The sequence below is a fragment of the Saimiri boliviensis genome, chromosome 1 (genome assembly GCF_048565385.1).
Source record: "Saimiri boliviensis isolate mSaiBol1 chromosome 1, mSaiBol1.pri, whole genome shotgun sequence".
Lineage (NCBI taxonomy): Eukaryota > Metazoa > Chordata > Mammalia > Primates > Cebidae > Saimiri > Saimiri boliviensis.
The window spans coordinates 65,893,345-65,918,803 of record NC_133449.1 but is presented as its reverse complement, the minus strand read 5'-3'; the positions used below and the strand labels follow the sequence as shown (position 1 = coordinate 65,918,803).

General features: G+C 41.9%; 1 protein-coding gene across 2 annotated transcripts in view; it reads right to left on the bottom strand.

Moving 5' to 3' along the window:
* EXOC6B (exocyst complex component 6B) overlaps window positions 1–25,459 on the bottom strand; it is a 676,956-nt gene that overhangs the window by 5,501 nt on the left and 645,996 nt on the right. For both annotated transcript variants that reach the window (XM_003922614.4, XM_010333467.3), the window contains one exon: window positions 2,155–2,267. In XM_003922614.4, coding sequence (XP_003922663.1) covers window positions 2,155–2,267 — 113 coding nt within the window. The remainder of the gene's footprint in view (window positions 1–2,154; window positions 2,268–25,459) is intronic.

Sequence of the window (25,459 nt, the reverse complement as noted above, 5' to 3'; positions counted from 1 at the left end):
AATATCTATGGCCACGTCTCAGTGACACAGGGGCCACTTCTTTTCCCTAAATGTCTTTAGCAGATGTTGGGGTCCTCCTGTTTCACCCTGCTAAGAAGGGCCAGGTCGAAAAGGAGCGACTGGCAAGATCTGATGGTAGAGCTGGCTGTGGAAAAGCAGGGAGAGGTCAGGTAAAGGGATCAATTCCTGTGAGGCTGGGAGATACAGACTGTAGTGATCTGGGTGGCCTTTGCCCTACTGTGTCTGGAAGGAAGCTTCTAAACTCTTCTGATTTGCTAGGGCTAAGCACAGAGCTTCTTTACTGGCCAGTGCTCCAGAACGGCAGGGAGGGGCTAATTATTTTAGACTATTGTTGAGCCATAGGAAGTGGATGAACCAGTATTTCCTGGATCCAGAGATTCTTGGGATCAGAGGAGTGAAGGACTGCTGAGGGAAGGAAATGACTGAAGGGAATCCCAGAGCCCGCTTGAAGGACACATATGACCATTAAATATGACCACTTAAGCACCAACTCAAAAGGTCAAAATGTTCCCTTCTTTCAGCTTGGCACCAAGAACTGTGGGATTAAGCCTTGCCTCTAATAAAGGGTCTTTTGTGGGAGATGCGGGCTCTAGACTTTAAAGCCACCGAGAGGTAGGGGAGGCTGCCGAGGAGCTACCTTTTGTCATGGCTTTGTTTCAGGCCCCACACTAGCAAGAGTATTGCGTGTGCCAAGAAGCTGAATGGGAACAACCCTCTACCTGGCACCAATGGGAGAAAATCTCTGCCGCCACTCCCAGCCCCAAAGGAATTGGTAAGCCAAGGGTCACTCTAAGGGCCAAGGATAGAGAAGGCAGCCAGCCAGTTGGCATCAGGCTGGTTTAGTAGATTAGCATGTCAGGGCGGAGACAACTGAGAGACTAGGGATTTTAGTGTAGTCATTAGTGTCAAAGAGGAAACCGGAAGGACTTGCCTCAAAGTGAGGGAAAAGGCCCAAGTGAATAATATACTTACTCTCTAGATATCCTAGGGAGGAAGGTCAGTGGGAGAGAGAACCATGGGAAACAAAGTTAAAATGGAAACATCAGCCTCTGATGTGGTCAGGAGAAAACTGCAGTCTGAGTTTTTAGTCTCTTGGCTCCAAATACATACCCCTGCATCATGCTCTTGCCTACCCTTCACCTCTTCCGCTTTGCTCCCTTTTTATATTACATAGTAAGAAGGATAGACCTTGACTTCTCCTGCTTAAGGCTCCACTCTGCCCTCCTGGACTCCGAGCCTTGCCTTCCTAGGATTTCAGACACGGTTGACTGGCCATATATGTAGACTTACAACAATGCCTAGATGCAGGGCACTCTTCTAAGCAGCTGGGGATTAACTAGTTTTTCAGATTTCAAGAGAAAGCTGCCTTTTTATATGGGTCTTGGTCTCTGGCCTGACAGCTCTCTAATAGGTTAGCAAAAGCCAAAGCCAGGCTGTAATACATAGCATTTCCCAGCTTCTGGGTAACATATCGGTTAGCCCTGCGATGTCCTAGAGCTGCTAACCTACATTCAGTGGTAGCACCTTTGCTTCAGAGAGGCCACAGCTCTGTGGCAGGGAATCCTCTGCAGGGTAATGACTGCCAAAGGGAATAATCAGACACCTTCTCCAAGACAGCTTTGTTGGGATGGTCAGCACAATAAAAGCTCAGTCTGGCAGGGTGGGAGTCAGGACAGGTGAAGGTTTCAGTAATTCTCAAAAATTTACTAGGAACCAGAGAAGCCATCTGTTCTGTGGAGCTGCACTATCCAGCATCATATCCCAGATGACTAGGGCAGCCTCATTCTGTTTACCAGGCTGGCCTGAGCCCCAAACCAAGCCATTTTTCCTTTCTTCTCTTGCCATCTCTAGTAAGAGATGCTTTGCTGCCATTAAACTAGAAGGTAATGTCAAAGTCCAATTCTGACCCATACTTGGCCTAGCTTGTTGAGGGCTCAGGAATTAAGAAGCCACAAGAGGAAGACTGGCCTGCCAAGTCCAGTGATTGAGATTGCTGACAGCACCCATGGCCTATGGCAACTTCAAGAACAAGGCTATCTTTAAGGTATCAGCAGTGGTAAAATTATCTTCTATACCAGCCCCCCAACCCTGTCTCCTCACCTCCCATTACAGACCACTGGACTAGGTACTTACTTCTCAAGCAGGGTCAGAGCAGTCACTGGGTTTACCCGGAGGTACTTGCAGTTGGGCTGACCATAGTCAGCAAGGTAGGTTGACCAATCCCACTGGATGAAAAGATCCAAAAGCTGTAAAATATCCAACCCCCATCCCAGGGATTAGTCAGACAGACAAGACAAACCAAGATGCCAGAAACTTCACCATCCTTCACTACCAGAAAATAAATCAGATACATAAAAATGAAAATGTAATAAGAAAAAGAATAGCTACTATTCTTTCAACCAAGAAAATAAATGAGTAAACAGATGGCAGACTTTTCTCTGCCATACGCAGTATGGAAACGTTGCTAAGACTATATGCTGGCAGTTAGCTCTCAGAGGCAACCCTGTAAAGAAACTCACACTGAACGGAATCAAATATAATAATAATGTCCTAATAATCATTCACTTACTCATTTAATAAATGCTTATCAAATGCCTTCCACATGCCAAGAACCATTCTCAGTATTCAACAAAGAACAACTAAAGGTGGATGTAATCCAGTGCCGTATATGCAATTGTTTGAACTTCAAGGTTAAACGGTCTGGGTTCAAGTATCGGTTTTGTGTCTTGCTGTACTGACTTAGCCCAAGTGACTTAGGTAGTACAGACATATACACATGCCTATATATACACAGACAATAAGAAACACTGAACCAAGGCATAAATGGATTATGTAGCATTTATAAGAGGCAATATGTGTTATGCCTATGCAGACACAGGCTGAGAAGATGGAAATCAGGGCCACAGTAGATGAGCCTGTGATTGAGGACAGAGAGTCCAGAATTGGGTTATGAGTGTTAAAGAGAAGTGCCAAGAGCTACATGTGTGAAAAGACAATGAGAGCTTTCTGAGGGTAAGCTGAGTTCTGACACCGGGGGAGATTTTGACCGAGAGAAACTAAACTTCTGTTAAAGATTTTCCTCCCCAGCCAGTTTTAGCCTCAGGCATCATTCCAACAAATATTCAAAAATTGTAACTAAGTAAAACAAACAAACAAAAGCTTCTAGAGGGGGACAGAGCCAGACTCACATCACTGCACAGAGGTAGAACCCCCACATTAGTGCTTTTTGACTCAAGACATTCTCCATTTCTCCCTTCCCAGGAGATAGGAAACTGCTGATGAAGACAAGCAGGTGGCCGGCTGTGCAGAACAAAGGCAGAGAGGCCGAGAGTGCAGTCACAGCCAATGCCAGGGCCTGGGCGCTAGGCACATCTTCCTCCATGTGTCTTCACTGTGCAGCTGGGCAGACAGGCAGTATGGGCCTTGCCCTATTTGGCCAAGTCTCCACTTCATCCAGTCTCTTAGAATAGCTGTAACCAACTTCCTGAAGCAGTCTGGGAATTGGCTGAAGTCCCAAACCTAAAACTGAGAAAAGTCCCTACACCCTGAGCAGAGAGAGGGATTTAGAGATAAGAGAAGGAGGGGAGGAGAGAGACAAGCAGGCTGGTTAGTCTGGGCCAGGATGGTCCCAAATGGCCCCTCAGGCCATTTTCAGGTCATGCCTATTTTCACTGGCAAGTGAAAAGGCTTCTACCACTTCCTTCTGCTGACCCAAGGCCTCAGAGAGCTCTCCTTTGGAAGAAAATTTTCCTTGACTTTCTACTCCAGCATCAGTAGTTCTGTCCTATGTTCTCCTCTTTACTTCTCCCGGGGACCACAACGGATAGTGAGAGTGCCCCTCATGCTAAAGTTCTTCCAGTACTGCGCTTTACACATTTCGCTATTTTTCCCTCGACTCTACAGAAAGAACTATGAAAAAGGATAGCAGTTTTTCAAGGCTGATATGCAAACTATGCCTACTGTTTTGGTACCAATTGTCCCAGGTTTGGCAAGGCGCTCCTTAACACTGGCTTTCCTGTGTATTTTCGACCTGCCCCTATCCTTTTCTGAACCTTACTTCATGGTACTATGAGGGGTTCCGAGCTCGTCTTATACCTTTCCCTGCTCCAGCCCTGGAATCAATTGCTTTTCCAAGGTGCTCTGGGTCCTTCTATGGGAGAATAGTATTTAGAAAACAAGATCTGAGCAGTTAGCATGCTCATTTCTACTGGAGTATTCTTGCATCCACGCCATCTCAGTGGACAGAGGTAAGGAAAATATATATGTATACTAACTGATACACACATCTGTATTTCTGAATCTATTTGTATACATAGATTAATGTCATGAGTTCATATTGGAACTCATCAATTGGAATCTTCAATTCCAATCCAGAACTATGAGATTCTTTCTAGTTTCTTCCATCTTTCCTTATTTATCATTTCTTTCTCTGACAGTGAGAAATCTGGCTGCCATTATTTATAATGTGTTTGACTTATTTGTTCAATTCTAGTATAAAGCGATTTCATAATTGCTAACCCATATCCCTGTAAGAAACAAATTAGATGAAGGTATCTGTTCAAAGTTCTTTTTGTTTCTGTCCTTAAAGTTTTCAGTCAAAATACAGGTTTCTTTTTTTTCTCTCTCCTCTCTCTCTCTTTGTTTCACTCTTGTTGCCCAGGCTGGAGTGCAATGGGGTGATCTCTGCCCACTGCAACCTCCTCCTCCTGGGTTCAAGTGATTCTCCTGCCTCAGTCTTCCAAGTAGCTGAGATTACAGGCATGCATTATCACACCCAGTTAATTTTTTATTTTTAGTAGAGACAGGGTTTCTCTATGTTGGTCAGGCTGGTCTCAAACTCACAACCTCAGGTGATCCACTGGCCTCGGCCTCCCAAAGTGCTAGGATTACAGGTATGGCCACTGTGCCCAGCCTCTTTCTTCTCTTTCTCTCCCTTTTCTCTCTCTCTCTCTCTCTCTCTCTCTCTCTCTGTCCCTCCCTCCCTCTCTCTCTCTTTCTTTCTTTCTTTCTTAGAGACCAATTCTTGCTCTGTTGCCCAGGCTGGAGTGCAGTGGTGCAATCATAGCTCACTGCAGCCTACAACTCCAGGGCTCAAGTAATCCTCCCACCTTCATCTCCCTGAGTAGCTAGGACTACAGGCACACCCCACTATGCCCAGGTTAACTTTTTAATTTTTATTTTTGTAGAGATGAGGTCTTGCTATGCTGCCCAGGCTGGTCTGGAACTCCTGAACTCAAGTGATCCTCCTGCCTCAGAAAATGGTGATTTCTAAAGTTACTTAGGTTAGTTATTTTCTTTGTCACTACTTTCAATATGGTTGCTTTATTCTTTTATAATTCAGTTACGTTCATTTTTCACTGCCTGTGTTCCATTTTTGATTCTCCCACATTCTGGTTGTTTTTCATTATTAATTTTGGGGTCTGTGAAACAATACTATAGTTCTGACAGTAACAGCAATATAAAAACGTGTACTCAGAGAAGTATCATTCCTTCCTCATCCCAACCTGTTCCCATTCTTTCCACTTCTTTCTACATCTTTCTATTCATTCCTGTCGATAACCAATCTAGTTTCTGGTTTATCTTTCTTTTGTTTATTTTACTCCAATAAGCAGACACATTTATATTTTCTTATATCTTCCTCTTTCTCTCTTGAAAGGCAGTGTATCACAGCTACTCTTATACACTTTATTTTTTCATGTAATGGTGTATCCTAGAACTCACTACCTAGAAGCTCATTTCTCACTAATGATTATATTCTTGATTTATTCATAAAAATGCTGTTTTGTAAGCTAGATAAGTGAAGCTATTTTCAAGGGACAGACCAGACATTACCTTTTGGAGCATTTCATGTTAACTTGGTAGAACAAGTGAGTGTTAGATTTTTAGAGTAGGACATTCTGATAAATGTTATGGCTAATTCAATCAAAAGCAAACTCAACCCATCACTAGTGATGTTTGATTTCAAACAGAGTTATCTGTTTGCAGTATTTAATAGAACGGGGAACCCAAATAGTGAAGCCGTTGATGTGGTACTTTATAAGCTCTATAAAATGATAAATTATGTGATTACTGGTTATTATACAAAAATATGTATAAGTGGAAAAGGATATGCAAAGGGAGACATTTTTAGGGTTATATATTAAACAGGTCACTATGATAGGATACTTTTTTTCCTCCTCTATAACTTTTGTCTATGTGACTCTTAACTAGGGCTTTGGCAAAGTGCTAAAGCTGCCTCTGCTATATTTCCTTGTTTTGTTTTTGTTTTTGTTTTTCAGAAAATCCCCTTGGCTTAGTAAGACTCAATTTACAATGCTGATTTCATGGGGGGTGGGGGAGAGTGGAGAGGACCAAGAACTAGAAAGCATAAGCAACTTGCTAAAAATCACAAAGCAGACAAGTGGTAGAGATGGTTTGTTGGCTCACACTCCTCAAGATGCCATAGCTGGTTTTTGTTGTTGTTGTTTTGATTTTTTAAAACCTGATTGATTGTGTCTGAATTAGATACTCATCTGAGACTCGGCCAAATTTCTGAACAGACTTTCTTTTTTGCAATAGTAGCTGAGAAAGACTAGAAAAATCCAAACAAGTCAAAGTGAAAATAAGTCCAAGGCCATACAGTGAGTTAACTGGACAGAGAACAGACAGCATTATAATAGTAGAACAAAATGCAAAGTTCCAGGAAGGACCTTAGGAATGCGTTATTATTACGATAAAGCAGGACTCTGTTGATCCTTGTTAGTTCACACAAATATACATGTCTTCAGCAGCAAGTCTAGAAATAAATTAGATGGATGAGTTGCTTATAGTTAAAGGATTAGAAAGAAATTGTCAAGTAAAAATTATAGGCAATAATCAAGCAAGCCATCCTGGGGGTACTCTTACGTTTTCTTTGGTAGAAAGGATTATTCAAAAAAACTCAGAAAAGAAAAATGTGGAGCCTGGTAGAGAATGGCCTGCTTGTTCCTCTTCCTCCTAGACGTTTGTTACCAAACCAATTCATATCACGCTGATTCATGGGTGAAGAGAATTGTTGGATGTACCCTACCTTCATTGCCAATTCTTGGGATATGAGCTGCAGCTCCCATGTAGATGGGAGCGCCCCAAGGATGGGGCTTATGTTTTCCCCTTCTGAATCCTCAACAGCACAGACTAGCAAATGGCTAGATTCTCAGCAGGTAGTCAGCAAAGACATGGTACACGGATTAAATAGGTCAGCTAACATTTTGTAGCAACAATATTGGCTAGATGGTGGGAGAGACTTAGACTTTGTGCTTCTCACATCAAACATTCCAAATGGACCAAACCTAGGGTCCTCTTGGCCGGCACTAGAAGAAAAGTTGTATGAGGAAGAAGGAAGAATCAAACAGGAGAGATGATATGTATAATAGGTGAGTAGGAATCCAGTCCCAGACATTTGATTTTAAGGTTCCAAGGAAGATAGCCATGACTAGTGACTGGGAACATAGTAGATGTTTGGTGACATGTGGGCTGGGTCTTAGTAAGTAGCATGGGGCCTACCTCATGTTAGAGAAAGCCTCCTCTTTCCAGAAAACCTGCAAAGATTCCAATGGGGAGCAAAGGATAGTACAAGCTAAGGTAGCCATACAGACAGACACAGATGCTAAGACATACTGACAGTGGCCACACCCCTCTTCCCTAGGGGTGATTTTCTTTACAGGTTTTCACTTGAGCAGGAACACTGAGTCCTGTAGAGAGCTGTGGTCTCAAAGCAGGTGTGACCTTGAAGTAAACTTGATGAAGGAAAACCTGAATTTGCACTTTGTATACATTTCAGAAGAATTCTTCATGTTAAACAGGATTGACTACAAAATGATTTCAAATAACATACTTTTCTGGGACACTTAATATATAATCCAAGAAAAATTCTAAAAATGCTACCTCTTCAGAACATGGCCACTGTATAAAGTGCAGTCCACTTTCAGTAACATACAGAACACTAAGCCTGGAGAAGCTTCATTTGTCCACTCCCTGCCTTTGGCAGGATGAAACTAATCACATCATTGTAAAGTATTTTTTATAATCACTGATCCATATCTGCCTGTGTTTTGGAGGCAGTAGAGTACAGTAATAAAAGCCCCAGGGCTGAGGGTCCTCTGACAGAGTGACCCCAGGCATGACACCAAATCTGTTTTTCTGGTTCAGAAGTGGAATCATAATAGCTCCTATCAGCAGCTGAGAGCAGATTGAGAGAATAATTGTGAAATCTACAAAAAAGCACAGAATTAACCAATGACCCATTTGTGTTTATTGCCCACGATTCCCCCAACTCCCTTTCTCTGGTGCTGGGCTTCTGTGATTCAAGAAGGGCATCCGTCTGCCTTCTGAGTCTCCTCAGAAGCGCTTCCTGACACAGAAATCTGGGCAAATGTAGAAAATGGAAAGCAGGGCTTATTTTAACAAATATAAGTACCAACAATGTCTCAGTCACTCTTCTAGGTACTGCATAAGAAAGGATGTTAAGATGATATCTCCAATCTTGAGGAACTCTGTTTGGTAAATAAACAGATACAGAATGATGTGGATGCTCTAACAGGTACTCTAGCACGTTACAAAGAAAGTTAAAAGAAGGGCATCTAAGCCTGAGCCAGGTAGGTGGTGACTGGTAGGGGTGGGGTGGGGGTGTCAAGCAAGGAATTTGACACGGCTACATCTCTCAGGGAATAACCAAGACAAATGAGGCCTCATACGCTAAGCTAAGGAGATTGATTTTAGCCTAGAGAATTCTCTGCTTGCTCTCATCACTGTCACTACCTGCTTTTTTCTGAATCAGGAGATGGAAAACTACAGTCAACACTTGTTTTTGCAAATAAAGTTATGTTGAAACTTAGCCATGTTCACTGATTTACATAATTATCTATGGCTGCTTTTATGCTATAACAGCTGAGGTAAGTCGTTGTGACAGAGACCATATGGCATGGGAAGCTTAAAATATCCAATATCCATTCTTTTACAGAAAAGGTTTGCCTCTAGATCCAAGGCAGGGAGGGCAGTATGCTCTGAAATTCTCTCAGATGGAAGACATCTAATACTTATTAAAGGAAGAAGAAAAAAATGGCTTTAGGGATATCCTTCGCATTGTAATGAGATGGCATAAAATTAATTATCTTAATAACTGGCGTAATAATTATTTTACGGGAGAAAAACATGTTTGGGGAAATATCCTGCTTGGTGAGTTACCCAAGGTGCCAAGACATCTCGTAGAGAAGGTAGAAAGAGTTTGGTATTCTGGTTCTTGAGAGGCAGAATGTGAAGAGAGGAGATTTAACTAGTATGTGTGAGAAGGGCTAAGAAGAAAATCCTTCATGATATTGTGGTTCCAGACAACTTTGGAGAACTGGGGTATCTAATAAGTGACTTTTCAAAACTGTTTGCTGTGCAGTTCATGACACAATCTATCTTCTTTACTAACCCAACCCCTCAATCCCAGTCTTTAGACAAATCCACTCTCCTCCCAATTGCTTGGGTGACTGATTCCTTTCTTTCTCTCTCTCTCTCTCTCTCTTTGTGTGTGTGTGTGTGTGTGTAACTCAGAGCAGAAGCTGTTACACACCTAGAAAGCTACAGAATTGCACTATGGAACTGGAAGTGCAAGAAGCAAGAAGGCTGGAGGTATCCCCAAATTCACAGAAATCTGGAGGAGGCCTTTGGATTTTCCATAGGCTACAGAATTATGGTGGAGAGAGGTTCCAAGTTTCTCTGATCTCTGTAGATTAGGGGGGCAAGCTTATACCTGAGCTTTGCCACAACGGCCAATAATAGGCTGGTTCCTGGCCCTAGGTCCGACTTCCTCTTCTTTTTCGTAGTTGAGTGAGGCAGAGAAGGAGGTAGGGAAGGCACAAAGAGTGGCTGTGCAACTCCCTGCTTTCCCTGTAGCCCAACTCCAGGTGGATGGAAGCTTCATTAAGCTCTTTATCAGTGACCAACTGCCCATCAGCAGCTTCTTCTGACAGGGAACATCACCCTGAGAAATATTTTTTTGCCTCATACTTGTGGGTTTAAAGGTTTTCTGCCTAAACTTTTCACCTTTTCTCTCTGAGTAAAGAGAAAAGAAGAAAAGACAGGGAGGCTTAAGGTTCTCCTGTTGTTACCATCTGGTGCCTAGGGGAAGACTCCCAAATAAAAATGCCAATACCAAGTATTTCTTTGAGTCAGAGACTATCCTGCAAGGCCATTTCTCCCTGAGGACAGCTTCTATCCTGCTTCAGGGAGCAGAAGGAAAACTTATTACCACACTGGTTGATAATAACCATGTATACATACATACATGTTCAAGGGGAGGATGGGGGCCCCTGTCATAGGCTGACTGAGTTGTCCCTTGTTGGGTGATGGAAGCAGGCAGGTGTAAATTTGAATGGAACTGCTGCCCCAGGTGTAGGAGAAGAAGGTAGGAGCCATGGGCCAGTGTTTATTTTCTTTCAGTATACTGTGACTTGTTAAAGGTTCCTAGGTGGGTGAATTAGGGACTATATTATAGAGTTGTTAATTAAACTACCCTCCCTCTCTGGACAAAATGACTAAGTGGCTTTAAAAATCCCTTCAAAGAGAATACAGAGTGAAGATAACATTAACAACGTAAGTGTAAGCAAACATCAAGAAGATGGCAGAGCTCAAAAATCTCCTAATCAAAATATAAGATCTTTATCAGCCACATTATAAATTAATAATAATAATAATAAGCTAATCAGATTTGATAAGTCAGTCTCCCAAATCTGAAATTATTAAAAAAGCTATTTGTAATATTATTTGTATTCATTATTATGAAAAATGAACTTTACTTAATCTAAGTACATATTGTACCTTAAATTATTAACATTAGTACGTGTGTGTAGAAGCAGACTTTCAAAGGTGATAATAATGTTCTGTTCCTTAAAATGCAGTAGAAAGAAAGGTATACATGGGAATAACCTTTTGCAGCTACTCAAAGTCTAATTATAATTTATTAATAGCTTTTTATACACACAACCATATTAGGGGATAGCCCTTAAAATGTCTTTTACCAACAGTGGATTTTTAATCAAAAAACTTTGGAGACATTGGATAATAACCTGCATGGAAAACTACTGCAAATTCATAATGAAAATGATTCAAGTTCTTTTTTATAAATGGATAAATTAAGATATTATAGTTGTAGAAAATTATATCTTGCCTTATATAAGTCATTATTACAAATTACAACCCAGGCATCTATGACAGGCAGAAGAAAAAATACTAACATTGAGGGATGGTAAAGCAGGTAATGTCTTTATATCCTGGGTAAATTTGGAATAAGCCAGGCTCTCAGTGGCCTGTGAAATATGTTTGAGTCTGGTAGAAAGACTCAGCACTAGACAAATTACCTTCCTAAGATCTTTAGTCCAATTAGATATGCATTTAAAATCGATTTTGTTCACCTGGATTTGAAGGCTAGAGACTGAATAAAATTGCAACTCAGAATTTCATTGCCAAATTTTGGAACTAATCAACAGATTCAGCAAAGAAGCATTATATAAGTGGTTCTTGACCACCAAGGGATCCTTTGAGGATCCTTTTTGTTTGTTTGTTTTCCACCCATAAACTTCAAATTTCAAGAGGGTTCTTGTTCCCAAATATATTGTTAAGTAAACACTAGTTCCCAGGAAGGCTATAGTTTCAGACCCACAGTGGTGGTATATTTGCTATTTCTTTTGTCATGGAATTCCTTTTCCTCCTTTGAATTCTGTTCACTAATTAGTTTTTATGTAAAAATGTAATAAGCCACTTCAAGAATACTTTGGACATAAGCGGAATTAAAGAAATAGATAAAAAGTGTTCACGAGCATGCTATCCGTCCTTGAGGGTTAAAGGAGGGGCCCAGGCACTGAGTACCATATGCATTCAGATCAAGGCAAAATCAGGCCCAAAATATTTTAAGTCCCAGTCTGCCAAAAAGATGGGCATGATTTAGATAAACAGAAGAGAATGAAGGGAATTTCTAGTAAAGAGACTAAAGGGGGCAAAGGAGCAGAAATAGGAGTAGCTGAGATATATTCAAAGGAAGAAGAAAATAGACATTTCTTGAATATCTATTATGTTCCATACTGGGCTAGGTATCTTACTTATCCATTTCATTTAATCCCCAGGAAAATCAACAGCAGAAGAGCTAAGTACCTGCATTTTATATATAAAGAAAAGACATCCCAAAAAGGTTAAAAGAATGAGCCAAAAGGAACATATGCAGGAAGTGACAGAGTCAGAACGTGGACCCATGACTATCTGACTCCCAAGCCTGATCTTTTCCTACATTCCTTTTTGGGGCTTGGTCAAGGGCTAATTGGATAAAAGCAGAGGGCATGTAAAGGAACAGCAGTGGAAAGACTGAAGAGGAAGTAGGTGGGGTTAGACTACAGGGAGCACTGACTCCCAATCTATGGACTTAAAAAAAAAACTGTATTCTATGAGGAGTGGTAACATTTCAGTAGCAATTTATTTAGTGGGATTAACTTGGCAGTAGCATACAAGATGGACTTGAGGAGAAAATTTCTAGTCAGGAAGATCTAAGACATTGGTTGGGATGGCAGAGGAATTGATGGCCACTGTCTCAGGTCCGACTGAAGGATTTGATGGCTGACTGAATGTTGGAGGAGACCGGGAAGACTAAAACATGACCACAAGGCAGGGTTTTCAAAATCAGTTGCCTTTAGAGACCAGGCACACAATACAATGAATGAATCAGGCAGGTGAAATATGATAGTGAGTAGAGGGGGCTACGGAAAACTAGAGAGTACATAATTCTCCTAAAGGTATTCACACTTAGATGTTTTAAAAACATTATGCTGATCACTCGTTGGGCCATCAGTCTGAAACTGTTGTATAGGATTTTGAAGCTGGATAGGACACAGGGCAGACCAAAGAGGAGAATGTTGGATATTGCCCCATGATTTACACGCCTCTCACACTCCCAAAATTTTCTCTCATCAGCAGGGTATACCACATTAATTAGGGTCATTATCAGTCCTAACTTTTGCCCACCAGCTGAGCTGACACATCTGTTCCATGAAGAGGAAACAGGGCCAACATGAAAAGAAATGTATTCCACGTTCAAGCCAGTGCTGTCAAGGCTGCTTAGAACACCATGTTTTCACATGAGCTAAACCAATGGCCTTCAGAACAGACAGATCCCAAAAGAACTCCTTCCTCCAAGAAAAACCAACAAAGCATTAAGGGCCTGCTCTCTCACAGAGCAGGCTGCTTCCTCCTTTCCCCCTTTCTCTACTAGCTGGTCCATTTTGAAAGGACTTTTCAGTTTAGGCCAAGTCCAATTATAAGACAGAGAAAAAAGATGTGTATAGATATTTATTGAGAACCAAGTGTTGGCTAAGTGATATATGTTTAACTTGGATAATCTTACTGGATTCTTTACACAATTCTGTGAGATAGGTTATTGTTTTACTAGAAGTGAATAAGAAAGCTTTATGTGACTTTTTCCAAGTTAATAAAGTTAGTAAACACAGGCCTTAGATATCAAGGTAAGCCTCTTTAACTTCAAAGCTGCTAGATTTGAAGTTAAGTCTCTTCAGCATCCTTCTACTATGCCAAAAGCTCAGGTCACCATTGTTCTGCATAACTGTTCTCATTCCAAACAAAAGCAGATGAACCAATACATCTCTGAGTTCTTTCATATGCGTCTTTTGCTTAAGCTATGCCAGTACTTACACAATTCAACAGGAAAGAACATTGAAATCATATTACTACAAATCTGGGGTGCCTGAGCCAGGAAAGTCCAAAGTGGGGACCATATTTACATCCTGGTATGAGGCAACTATGACTGTGTGACAAGGGCCGGTTGAATCATTGCTTGGCTTCCCTAGCCTTTACTCATGAGTTTAAAGCTGGAAAGAACCTCCAAGAAGAGCAGAGCAGAAACTCAATGAGATTCCAGGAAGCAACAGAATTCACTAAGGGAACCACATGAAGAGAGAGTGGTGCTACAAGTGTGAATATCAGACTAAAGAACAGAGTCCCACCCAGAGCTGGCTAGTGAGTCATTGTCATTTCTGACAACTCGGCTGTAATACTGAGCCACTCAGTATGACAGGGAAGATCGGAAATTCTATTTAGATTTTCAAGGTGATTTTATTAGGCAACTTTAAAGGATCAGGTTACCTTACACCTTTGTTCAACACCACACTTGATTCCAAGATCCTCAAAGGCAATGCATACAAGCAGGCCCAGTAGGTAAGTGCTACTAAAAATCTTGGCCAAGTCTAAGCAGCACAACTTGCTGAAGACTATTCAGAAATCTGTGTGTATTTGGGAGTCTGGGGGAAGCGAAGAGATATGCCTTAATTTTTCTCTTTCTTTTTGCTCATTGTGAATTTTTATAAGAGGGTAAGGCTGGCTAAGGGCCTTTGGCAGGTTACAATGACCAAAGGCAGTTAAGGCTCAAACAGTGAAGTTTTAAATTACCTAAACCCTAGTAGGACAAATAGCTTCCTCTCTACCACCATTCCCCAATGACCACGAATATCCTTCCTTTTCTATCACAATCTCCTTTCTAAAACTGTCCTCATGCCAGAAACTGTTACAGTATTACTTCTAAGAATTCTCAGCTGAGGGGTTAAGTATCCTATATGAAACAATTTCTGCCCAAATTCTGCCTGGCATTTTCAAAACATCCTGAAAACCTAAACCTTTCAGTTTGTTCCATACTATCTGTCTTTTGGTTAACAAACATACCTTTAGTCATCCTGCTTTCCTTTGGTAGCTGCAGACATATTTCTTCAGCTTTTGAGAGGTTTTTATTTTTATGTTTTTTATTTTTAATTTTAATTTTTTTTTTTTTTTTTTGAGACAGAGTTTTGCTCTGGTCACCCAGGCTGGAATGCAATGGCATTATCTCAACTCACTGCAACCTCCGCCTCCCAAGTTCAAGTGATTCTCCTGCCTCAGCCTCCCAAGTAGTTGGGATTACAAGTGTGCGCCACCATGCCCAGCTAATTTTTGTATTTTTAGTGGAGCCGGGGGTTTCACAGTATTGGCTAGGCTGGTCTTGAACTCCTGACCTCAGGTTATCCTCCTACTCGGCCTCCAAAAGTGTTGGGATTACAGGCATGAGTCACAGCTCCCAGCTTGAAAGGTCTTTAGACTTCCGAAATAGAAGACAGAAGACCAGCTTTGTAGCCCTGGATTTGTCACTAGGAATCTTGCAACTTAGGATTCCTTCTAAAACTCACGTTTACTGATGACCAGATATCTAATGTCCCTTCCAGCTCTAAGATTCTAAATCTAATAAATTATTTAAAAAAAAATAAAATATATATATATATATGTAGTTTGTAGAGACAGGGTTTTGCTATTTTGCCAGAGCTAGTCTCAAACTCTTGGCCTCAAGTGATTCCCCACTCTCCCACTGTCTTGGCCTTTCAAAGTGCTGGGATCACTGTGCCCACCCAGTGAAGCTATGGGATAGAGAGTAGTTGTTAGCATTTAGCAGAAACGAGACTGATAAAATGACAGACTGTGGGGAATTGTAGATTATTTCATCTTGCAGAGGAGGAAACTGAGATCAGGAAAATTCATTATGGCAAAGCTACCATGAATGGGACTGTGGTTAGAATACAGGTCCCTGATTTGAATCCACTTTCTTTCTACTGTATGATGAAATTTAATCAGCTGGAGTAGAACCAAAATCTCTGAGAGTAGTACACAGGTCAGGTGGCTAGTGAAGCAAAGAAGAAAAGGGAGTTTCATTTTTTAATTAAAAAATAAAAATTGGCCGGGCATGGTGGCTCACATCTGTAATCCCAGCACTTTGGGAGGCTGAGGTAGGCAGATCACGAGGTTAGGAGTTCGAGACCAGCCTGACCAATATGGTGAAATGCTGTCTCTACTAAAAATACAAAAATTAGCCAGCTGCACGCCTGTAATCCCAGCTACTCAGGAGGCTGAGGAATGAGAGTCGCTTGAACCCGGGAGGCGGAGGTTGCAGTGAGCTGAGAATCAGCCATTGCAATCCAGCCTGGGCAACAGAGTGACACTCTGTCTCAAAAAAATAAAATAAAAATAAAAGAGAATATAAAATGCATCTTACCCCAGTGAACAAATGTTAACGATTTGTCCAGTTTACTTCAGTCCTCCCTTTGTTTTAAAAAATAAAACATTATAAAAAGGTAAAACATTATAAATAAAGGTCTTCTCTTCTTTCCTTCACCTTCCTGATGAAGGCTGCTATCATGATTTTGTTATGTACCTGCTACAGGTTTTTACAGTTTCAATAGATAAATAATATATGGTAATGTTTTATGTTTTAGTACATATATATACTATGCATACCTATGTGACATTGTACATAATATTCTGCAACTTGCTTTTATCATTGACTCTTATGTTGTCAATATCTATCCATGTTGATCCATCTAAATCTAGTTCATTTAGCTGCCAATTAGTATTTTCTACCGTAGAAGTATACTTAAATATACTACAATGTATTTATCAATTGTTTCATGATGGAAGTTTGTACAACTGTGTTTCCAGATGATAGAAGAATGGGATGTTGCTTGTACTCAGGGAGCAGGTGGCATGCTAGGTGAGTATGGTAAGAAGGGATCGTCAGCCTTTATCACTGTATATATGAAATGATGTAAAAATGTCAGGCTATTTAGTGAACCAGCTTAAATACTCCCTGAATTTGGTCTCACAGCAAGTGGCAGAAGAAACTCAGTTGATTCGTCCAGGCAAGACTCCTACTGAAATAATTGAAAGGAAATTCATCTCTCCTTGGAAGAGAACATGCAGAGAAATAAAGAAAACACAGTAAAGCTGACATCACTATGCCTACCCTGACCAGAATTAAGATAAACACAAACTATTTCTTCTCTGAATTATAATGTTGGGGAGTTACATCCCCATTTCTAAGCCTTTGAATGGATCAGCAAGTCTCTATAAGATTTCCAAAGTATTGAGGCTGAGCCGGGATGGCAGAGAGGAACAGGCTCTGCTTCCATAGTTGTTGTGAGAGGTTGCAAGTTACTGAATTGAGAGTCCAAGTTTACGTTTTCCTTGAACTTCAATAAATTGTTGAATTTCTTCAAGATGCATCTAAATGCCTGTTAGCAGTGTTTGAGTTGGATGGAAAGAAGATGCTAGCAGAAGAAAGAAACCTCCTTGGTGTGGGAAAAGTTGGTATCATTCTCAGAGATGCTAGGATGGAAAGACTTCTTGCCTTATTCTGCATGGACAAGCTTAATCCTCTAATTTCTTGTATGGCTAGAGCAATAAGGTCTTAGTCTCTGATGGCACGGGAGTCTTAATCCAACATTAGATCTATGTATTTACCAGTTCTGGTCAATAGTATGGCTTGTAGTGAGGCAGTTTCTCAATCAGAATAAGGATATGAAAAAACATACAGTAAGTGAAAGCACTTGAAAACTTCATCTTGTTATTACAGTTAACACCACCATTACCACAGGGTATCATTATTATTCAAGGAGATTTTTAAAAAGCAACTAAAAACTGCCCTTTGTGAACTTTAAAACAACAGGAATTGTTCTGACCTTTGCTTCAACAGAATATAGACAGGAGCCCCTGGCTTTCATCCAAGTTACAATTCCCTTCTCCCCACCCCAGAACCATCATGTCCATATTCTGTGTGAGGACAGGACAGACATTCTCCAGATTAACATTTATCCATGTGACTTGTACCGTGGAAGCAGCGTTCCTTCTGTGACCTTATCAAGGGCCAGATCATAAGCAGTAATTATTCAGAGGGGACCACCCATAGCTTAAATACCAGGAGCAAGCTGTCGAAGAAACAATCTGTCCTTTTACCTGAGATCTCGCCCATGTCCACAAGAAAATCATTCAAAAGTAGATACCAAGGTGACATTGAAAAATCACCATCATCTTGTTTTAGCCAGTCTCCTTGACTAGTCCTTCTCATCTGGTGACAAGTCGCATTCCTGACTCGAAGATGTCTTTAGCAGCTAAATTTTCCCTAAACTTTCCCTCCTCCTGTTCCCTTTATGGATGTCACAAACATTTGACAGCACTGAGCCGCGGGCAGAGGGCAGGGAGTTTCAGAATCCTGAGAGTCACACTGAGGAGTAGTGGTGAGGCAAATCCAGATCATTCTACCTAGGAACCGGCCAGTTTACGACGTTCATCATTTCTCACTTACGTGCCTGTGGGCAAGTTACTAACCTCTCTTTAACATGAAAGTAATATTTGCCTTGGTAGACTATTCGGCATAGTGCCTGGCACAAATGTTCAGCAAATGCTGGTGATGCTGATGATAAGGACAGTGAAGATGGCAGACTTATTCCTGCCTTTGCTCCTTCATGCTGCTGTCCTCCCATTTACAAGGCCCCTTCTTTTCTCTTCGTCCTATCTAAATCCTTCCCATTCTAAGAGATCTTTAGGAAGGTCTTTTCAATCGGTCCCAGGCACAATATTTCAATTGGTAGTACAGTAGCCTATCTTAAATTATGAATTATCTCTTTTGTCTTGCCTTCCCAAGGGAGATTATATGCTCTTTAAGGGCAAGGATCTTTTTCTGGGCTTCTACCTGACAAACGTCTCGGCCCATAGTATGTGTGATATACTTAGCATCGAGTAGAGTCAAGGGGATTTCTATTTGCTGGTCACAGAGTGGTACCAAGCACAGTACAAAGGGAATTTCACAGCTAAAGGCTGCATTTTCCTGGCTGCTCAATACCAATTGGACTTCCATTATCAACTCATACAACTAAAATGGTCCTATATTGCCTAAAAGAGTAAAAAGTCTATATTCCTGAATAATCCTCAAATGGATAAGGGGTTCTAGAAGCTAGTTTGAGATTTAATACTTGCCACCAATAATTCATTAAGCATTATGCCTGCTCCCAATGTTGCAGAACTAATTTGATTCTCATATTCCCAAGAAGGCTACTGAGGTGCCACAGAGGTATGTTCCCCATGCATGTCTGTACTGGCCCAGATGCTCTGGACTGCCAAGGAATTTGGATGATGGTAAATTAGAGTTGGTAAGAAATCATCAAGTGGCCACTGCTCTTCTGCAAGTTGTCGATGCTCTGGCTGTGGGCCTTCAATGTATTATACACTGCCTCTCTAAGCTTCTGGAGGCCTTTCTGCAAATGGGCTGGGAGGAAACCACAGCACAGCCCTACAGTGGGAAGGAACTTCCAATGGAGTTCTATCTTGACGCTGCCTTCTGCTTTCTCTGGATACCAGCAAAGTCCCTGTCCGTCTTCCTTTTATCTCTAAGGTCAGATAACAGACACTCTCACCTTTCAGCCTGTTAGCAGCTTATGGGCTTGTCCATTTTTGTCTTCTTAGTGTTTAGCATTGGGTGGTGGAGTAGAGAAGGATTTCAAAAAAATGTGTGCTGACTGATGATTGTGAGAAGGTATGGTAGGAGGCCACAGTTCTGGCAGGGTCTGAATGTAGCACAGCAGACACCACTTTCTGAACTCCTGCCCCCTGGCTCCTTGAGGTTCTCTGGGGTTCCAGGGTCTGGCTCCGCAAGGTTCTAGTCTCTGCCTTCTGTTAACGTTTCTTCACGTTCCCCGAAAGGCAGAGAATGGGTGGAAAGGCTCAGCCACAGGATATTGGACTGTTTACAGTTGGCCAGGCCAAGATTAGCGTGAGTACAACATATGCCAAGTTCATTGGAAGTTACATTTTCTCTTTGTTTACACATTAAAGGGGAGAAGACCAGGAAAAAAAAAAAAAAGCAGGTGACCTCCTGTTAACCTCAGCCGTCTGCAAGAGGCTGCTGCCCTCACCTCTGAATGAACTTTCAGATTATCTCAGACAAGATTCACCTTGCGCTGAACTTGTACGCCTGCTCTGAAGCCCCCAGTCACGTAGCTGTGATTAAACATTACAGAGTGGCCATAAATTTACAGAAGTATTATTGTGCCTTGCTTTCCTCTTTCTTCTTTGGGAGAGGAAGAGAGCAATGGGTTTGGGGTGGGGGGAGTTTAAAAAAGGGAAACACACAGTCAAACAAACAGTTCCTTTTCACAGCTCTGAACAAAAGAGAAGACATTGCATAGGTGTCCCAGAAAGAAGGGGAAAGAAAGTTGGCCATGTGAAAGAAACAAAAGCTCTAGAAGACTGCAAAAGCCTAAAACTCAACAGAATAGCTGAGGTGCTCCTGGTTCCATCTCCAGACAGTCTGAAAGGCCACAGGTGAAACAGAAGCCTGCTCTGGTCCTTGCTCCTGGCTTCTCTTGAAGGGTATCCCTGCAGTAATACTTCTGCCAGAGAAAGAGAGCGGAAGAGAGAGGGCATGGGGCAAATGACAGGGCAGCAGGCAGGGGAAAGAAGGCTGCGAGCAAACACTGTTCGTTTTGTTCTTTGAGCTGCTATGAGAGATGAGGAAGCCCCAACATCTGGGACATTTAAACACAGACTGGATAAAGACTAGACCCTGTTCTAAAGGAAACACCCTGTAGCTGTACCCAGGAGACTGACCAGATGACCTAAGAACATTTATTTCTATGATTCACTATTTTATGCTTAAAGCAGAAAAAAAATGGATATTCCACTGAAGTGAAATTTGTTAAACCCTCTAGGATTCCAAAGCCAAGATACTCCTGCAAAAGGCCTGTGTGACCATGAAACAATGAGACCTCTATAACCAGAAAAGGCCAGGGAGTGCTCTATTTGATCCAAAAGAATTGTAAAAAGTGGTGAGGAAGCCCAGACTGAGGTGATAGGCGCTGGCCAGGAAAGCCACCTTTGGAAAGGAGTCGTTCTGTCTCTGGTTACCCTATGGCAGTGACAGGGGTGCTAAAGAGGCTCATTGTTTCTATAGTTGGCAAGGCCTTGCCCATAAAAGCAGTGAAGTCCAGGGTCCATCCACATGAGGAAGGCAGCTGATGGCTTAGCTTAGCTCTGACTCTCGGCAAGATCTCTTGCTGCTTGTAAGAATCAGCCAGGAGTCAAAAAAACAGGCCTGTGGAAATTCTCAGGCATTGCCTCTGACACACAGAGATGGGCCAGGAAGTGAAATGGCCAGTGTCAGGGCAATATTGGGGATACTGAAGCTTTGCATGGAAGTTCTGAAGTCAATCTCTGGTGGTCCCCAGGGGCAACCTGTGTTCAAAACTCTGGCCTGGACTTGGAGAAGAAAGAGAATGGATTCCTGCCTCTCAGTGTGAGTTCTGTGTGAGATGAGACTACCAGTAGAAACACAGGGGAAAAGGATAATAAAATGTACTTTCACTGGGAGCCACATGGGCCAGGTATATATTAAATGCATTATTGGGACAGTCTCAGTTAGTGTGATTCTAAAAGGAAGATACTATTTCTCATGTCTATTTTATACAAGGTAATTGAGCCACGGGACAATTTAAGCAACTCCTCAGAATCACACTGCTAGTAGGAAGTTAGAATCTGAAACTAGGTCTATCTGACTCAATGCATCTTTAAATATGAAAGTAGAGTCTAAGAAACATAGAATTAGGGAAAACTACCAAGGTTCATGCCAGTCAGACTGAATAAAATAGCCTTCTCCTTTCCCTACCATCCTTCAAGATCCTGCTTAAGTACTCATCTCCTGTAGGAAACCTTCTTGAATACTACTATCAGTTTCTTAGATTTATCCCTTCTCTGAACTCCGTTTGGACCTATTGTTCATGGTACACAGGAAGCACCGTACCATGTATTTTTCTATTCTTCCAACTGTTTATGCCTCACAGTTGAACCGTTGATTATGTCAGTAAACCAGATGTTGATACAGAGAGAAGCCCAAGTGTTTTATGCTCATATTTCCCAGAATAGAACATCAACTCTTTAAGCATAGGACACATGGTGGGACCTCAACATACTGTGACTAAACTCCACGGAGACTAACAAAAAGCTCTTGATGTATTAAATAAGGATACACTTTACAATAAAGAGAGTTGTTCATTAGTGGTATGTGCTGGAACAGAATGAGATATATGTGTGAAAGTAGAAAAGTTCCACTTCTTTTGTATTTTCCTCAAGATAATGTAGTTTTAGTGTGCATTTCTTTATAAAAACAATATACGCTTTTTGCAAAAAAATTCAGAAAAAAATTATTTAATTCAGAAAAGCATAATGGGAAATCATCATCCATAATCTCATTCCATAGGGATAATGACTGTCAACAATTTGGTATCTAGCCTTTAAGATTCTTTTTCTAACCAAAAATAGAGCAAATTATAGATACTGTCAAGAGCAGATTTTTCCCATTAATACAGAATAGACACCTTTCAGGGAGGACCCAAAATGGCCGACTATAAACAGCTCAGGATTGCAGCTCCCAGTGAAAGAGCAGAGGGTGAGTAGACACCGCATTTCCAGATGGATTTTTATTGCCCACAGACCAGGAGATTCCCAGGCAGAGGAGCCCCATGGGTCGCCAGCGCGGCTGTTTTGGCTAGCGCGACTGTTTTGGCCGGCATGGCTGTTTTGGCCCGCATAGCTGCTTTGCCGGGGCCCTGGTGTGGAGATTCTCCATACAAAATACACTGGTCCAGGTGCCCTTTTAGCTGGTTATTGGAGACCCGGGAAGGCAGATCACCCATTCATCTGATTTAAAAAGGAACTGAAACAGGAAGCCAGGCCAGGAGATTCCTGGGCAAAAAACCCGCCAGGAATCTCAGTGCCGCTGTTTCAGCTGGCGCAGTGAGTCGCCTCATGGGAAATGACACAGATCCCGGCGCCTTTTCAACAGGCTACTGGAACACCTGGGAGAGAGTCGACCATTCAACTAAAAAAAAACCAAAAAACAAAAAACAGACTCTGAGTCAGGGAGTCAGGTGATCAGGCTCAGCTGGACCCACCCTGGAAAAACAAAACAGCAATTGAAAACGCTCTGGGTTGAGAGTTTCACAGCAAGCACAGCTGAACCCGGGATGGTCCAGCTCTGTGGGGGAGGGGCGTCCGCCATTACCAAGACACTTCACCACTACGGAGGCAGTCCGCCATCATTGAGGCAGCCCGCCGTTGCCAGGCAACCCGCCTTTGCTGAGGCAACCTGCCATTACAGAGAGAGTCCACCATTACAGAGGCGGGCCACCATTGCTGAGGCAGTTCTAACTACACCCATATAAACAGGACTGCAGGGAAGATCACACGACAGCTGGGCAGAGCCCACAGCAGCTCAGCAAAGCCTCTGCAGGCAGACAGTGACTAGGCTGCCTCCTCACTGGGCAGGACAGCCCTGAAAATAAAAGGTAGCAGCACAACAGAAACTCATAAATAAAGCTCTAACTCCCTGGGACAGAGCACCTGGGGAGAATAAAAAAAAGGAGTTTATGAGTTCTGCTACAGCAGACCTAAACACACCTGCCCAGCAACTCTGAATGAACAACGGACCTCAAAGCTCAGCACTTGAGCTCCAATAAAGGACAGACTGTCTCCTCAAGCAGCACCCTGACTCCCATATGTCCAAAGAGTCACCTCATAAAGGAGAGAACAGATTGACATTTGGCGGGTATCCTTCTGGGACAAAGATAGCAGAAGAAGAAACCAGTAGCAACCTTTACTGTTCTGCAACTACTGCAGGAGATCCCCAGGCAAGCAGGGCCTGGAGTGGACCTCAGCAGTCCTACAGTAGAGGGGCCAGACTGTTAGAAGGAAAACTAAGAAACAGAAATAACTTCATCATCCACAAACTGGAAGTTCACCCAGAGACCCAATCTGAAAGTCAGCAACTACAAAGAAAACAGGTGGATAAATCCACAAAGATGGGAAGAAACCAGCGCAAAAAGGATGAAAACACCCAAACCAGAACACCTCTCCTCCTATAAGGGATCACAACTCCTCACCAGCAAGGAAAGCAGGCTGCATGGAGAATGAGTGTGATGAAATGACAGAATCAGACTTCAGAGGGTGGGTAATAAGAAACTTCTGTGAGCTAAAAGAACATGTTCTAACCCAATGCAAAGAAACTAAGAACCTTGAAAAAAGATTTGATGAAATGCTAATGAGAATGGACAACAGAGAGAGGAATATAAGTGAATTGATGGAGCTGAAAAACACAACAGGAGAACTTCGTGAAGCATACACAAGTTTCAACAGTCAAATTGAACAAGCAGAAGAAAGGATATCAGAGGTCGAAGATCAACTCAATGAAATAAAAAGAGAAGGCAAGAATAGAAAAAAAAAGGGGAAAAAGGAATGAACAAAGTCTCCAAGAAATGTGGGACTATGTGAAAAGACCTAATCTACGTTAGATACGTGTACCTGAATGTGACGAAGAGAATGAATCCAAGCTGGAAAATACTCTTCAGTATATTATCCAGGAAAACTTCCCCAACCTAGCAAGGCAAGCCAATATTCAAGTCCAGGAAATGCAGAGAACACCACAAAGATATTCCTAAAGAAGAGCAACCCTAAGGCACATAATCGTCAGATTCACCAGGGTTGAAATGAGGGAGAAAATGCTAAGGGCAGCGAGAGAGAAAGGTCATGTTACCCACAAAGGGAAGCCCATCAGACTCACAGCAGATCTCTCAGCAGAAACCCTACAAGTCAGAAGACAGTGGGGGCCAATATTCTACATCCTTAAAGAAAAGAACTTTCAACCCAGAATCACACATTCAGCCAAACTAAGCTTCATAAGTGAAGGAAAAATAAAATCCTTTGTGAACAAGCAAGTACTCAGAGATTACATCACCACCAGGCCTGCTTTACAAGAGCTCCTGAAAGAGGCTCTACACATATAAAGGAAAACCAGTACCAGCCACTCCAAAAACATACCACATGGTAAACAGCATCAACACAATCAAGAATCTGCATCAACTAACCAACAAAACAGCTAGCTAGCATCAAAATGGCAGGATCAAATTCACACATAACAATATTAACCCTAAATGTAAATGGACTAAATGCCCCAATCAAAAGACACAGACAGGCAAATTGGATAAAAAGTCAAAACCCATCGGTGTGCTGTATCCAGGAAACCCATCTCACATGCAAGGATACACAAAGGCTCAAAATAAAGGGATAAAGGAAGATTTACCAAGCAAATGGAGAGAAAGAAAAGCAGGAGCTGCAATTCTCATCTCTGATAAAATAGACTTTAAACCAACAAAGATCAAAAGAGACAAAGAAGGACATTACATAATGGTAAAAGGATCCATGCAACAAGAACAGCTAACGATCCTAAATATATATGCAACCAATATAGGAGCACCTAGATACATAAGGCAAGTTCTTAATGACTTACAAAGAGACTTAGACTCCCACGCAATAATAGTGGGAGACTTTAACACCCCATTGTCAATATTAGACAGATCAACAAGAGAGAAAATTAACAAGGATATCCAGGACTTGAACACAGACCTGGAACAAGCAAACCTAATTGACATTTATAGAACTCTCCACCCCAAATCCACAGAATATACATTCTTCTCAGCACCACATCACACCTACTCTAAAATTGACCACATAATTGGAAGCAAATCACTCCTCAGCAAAT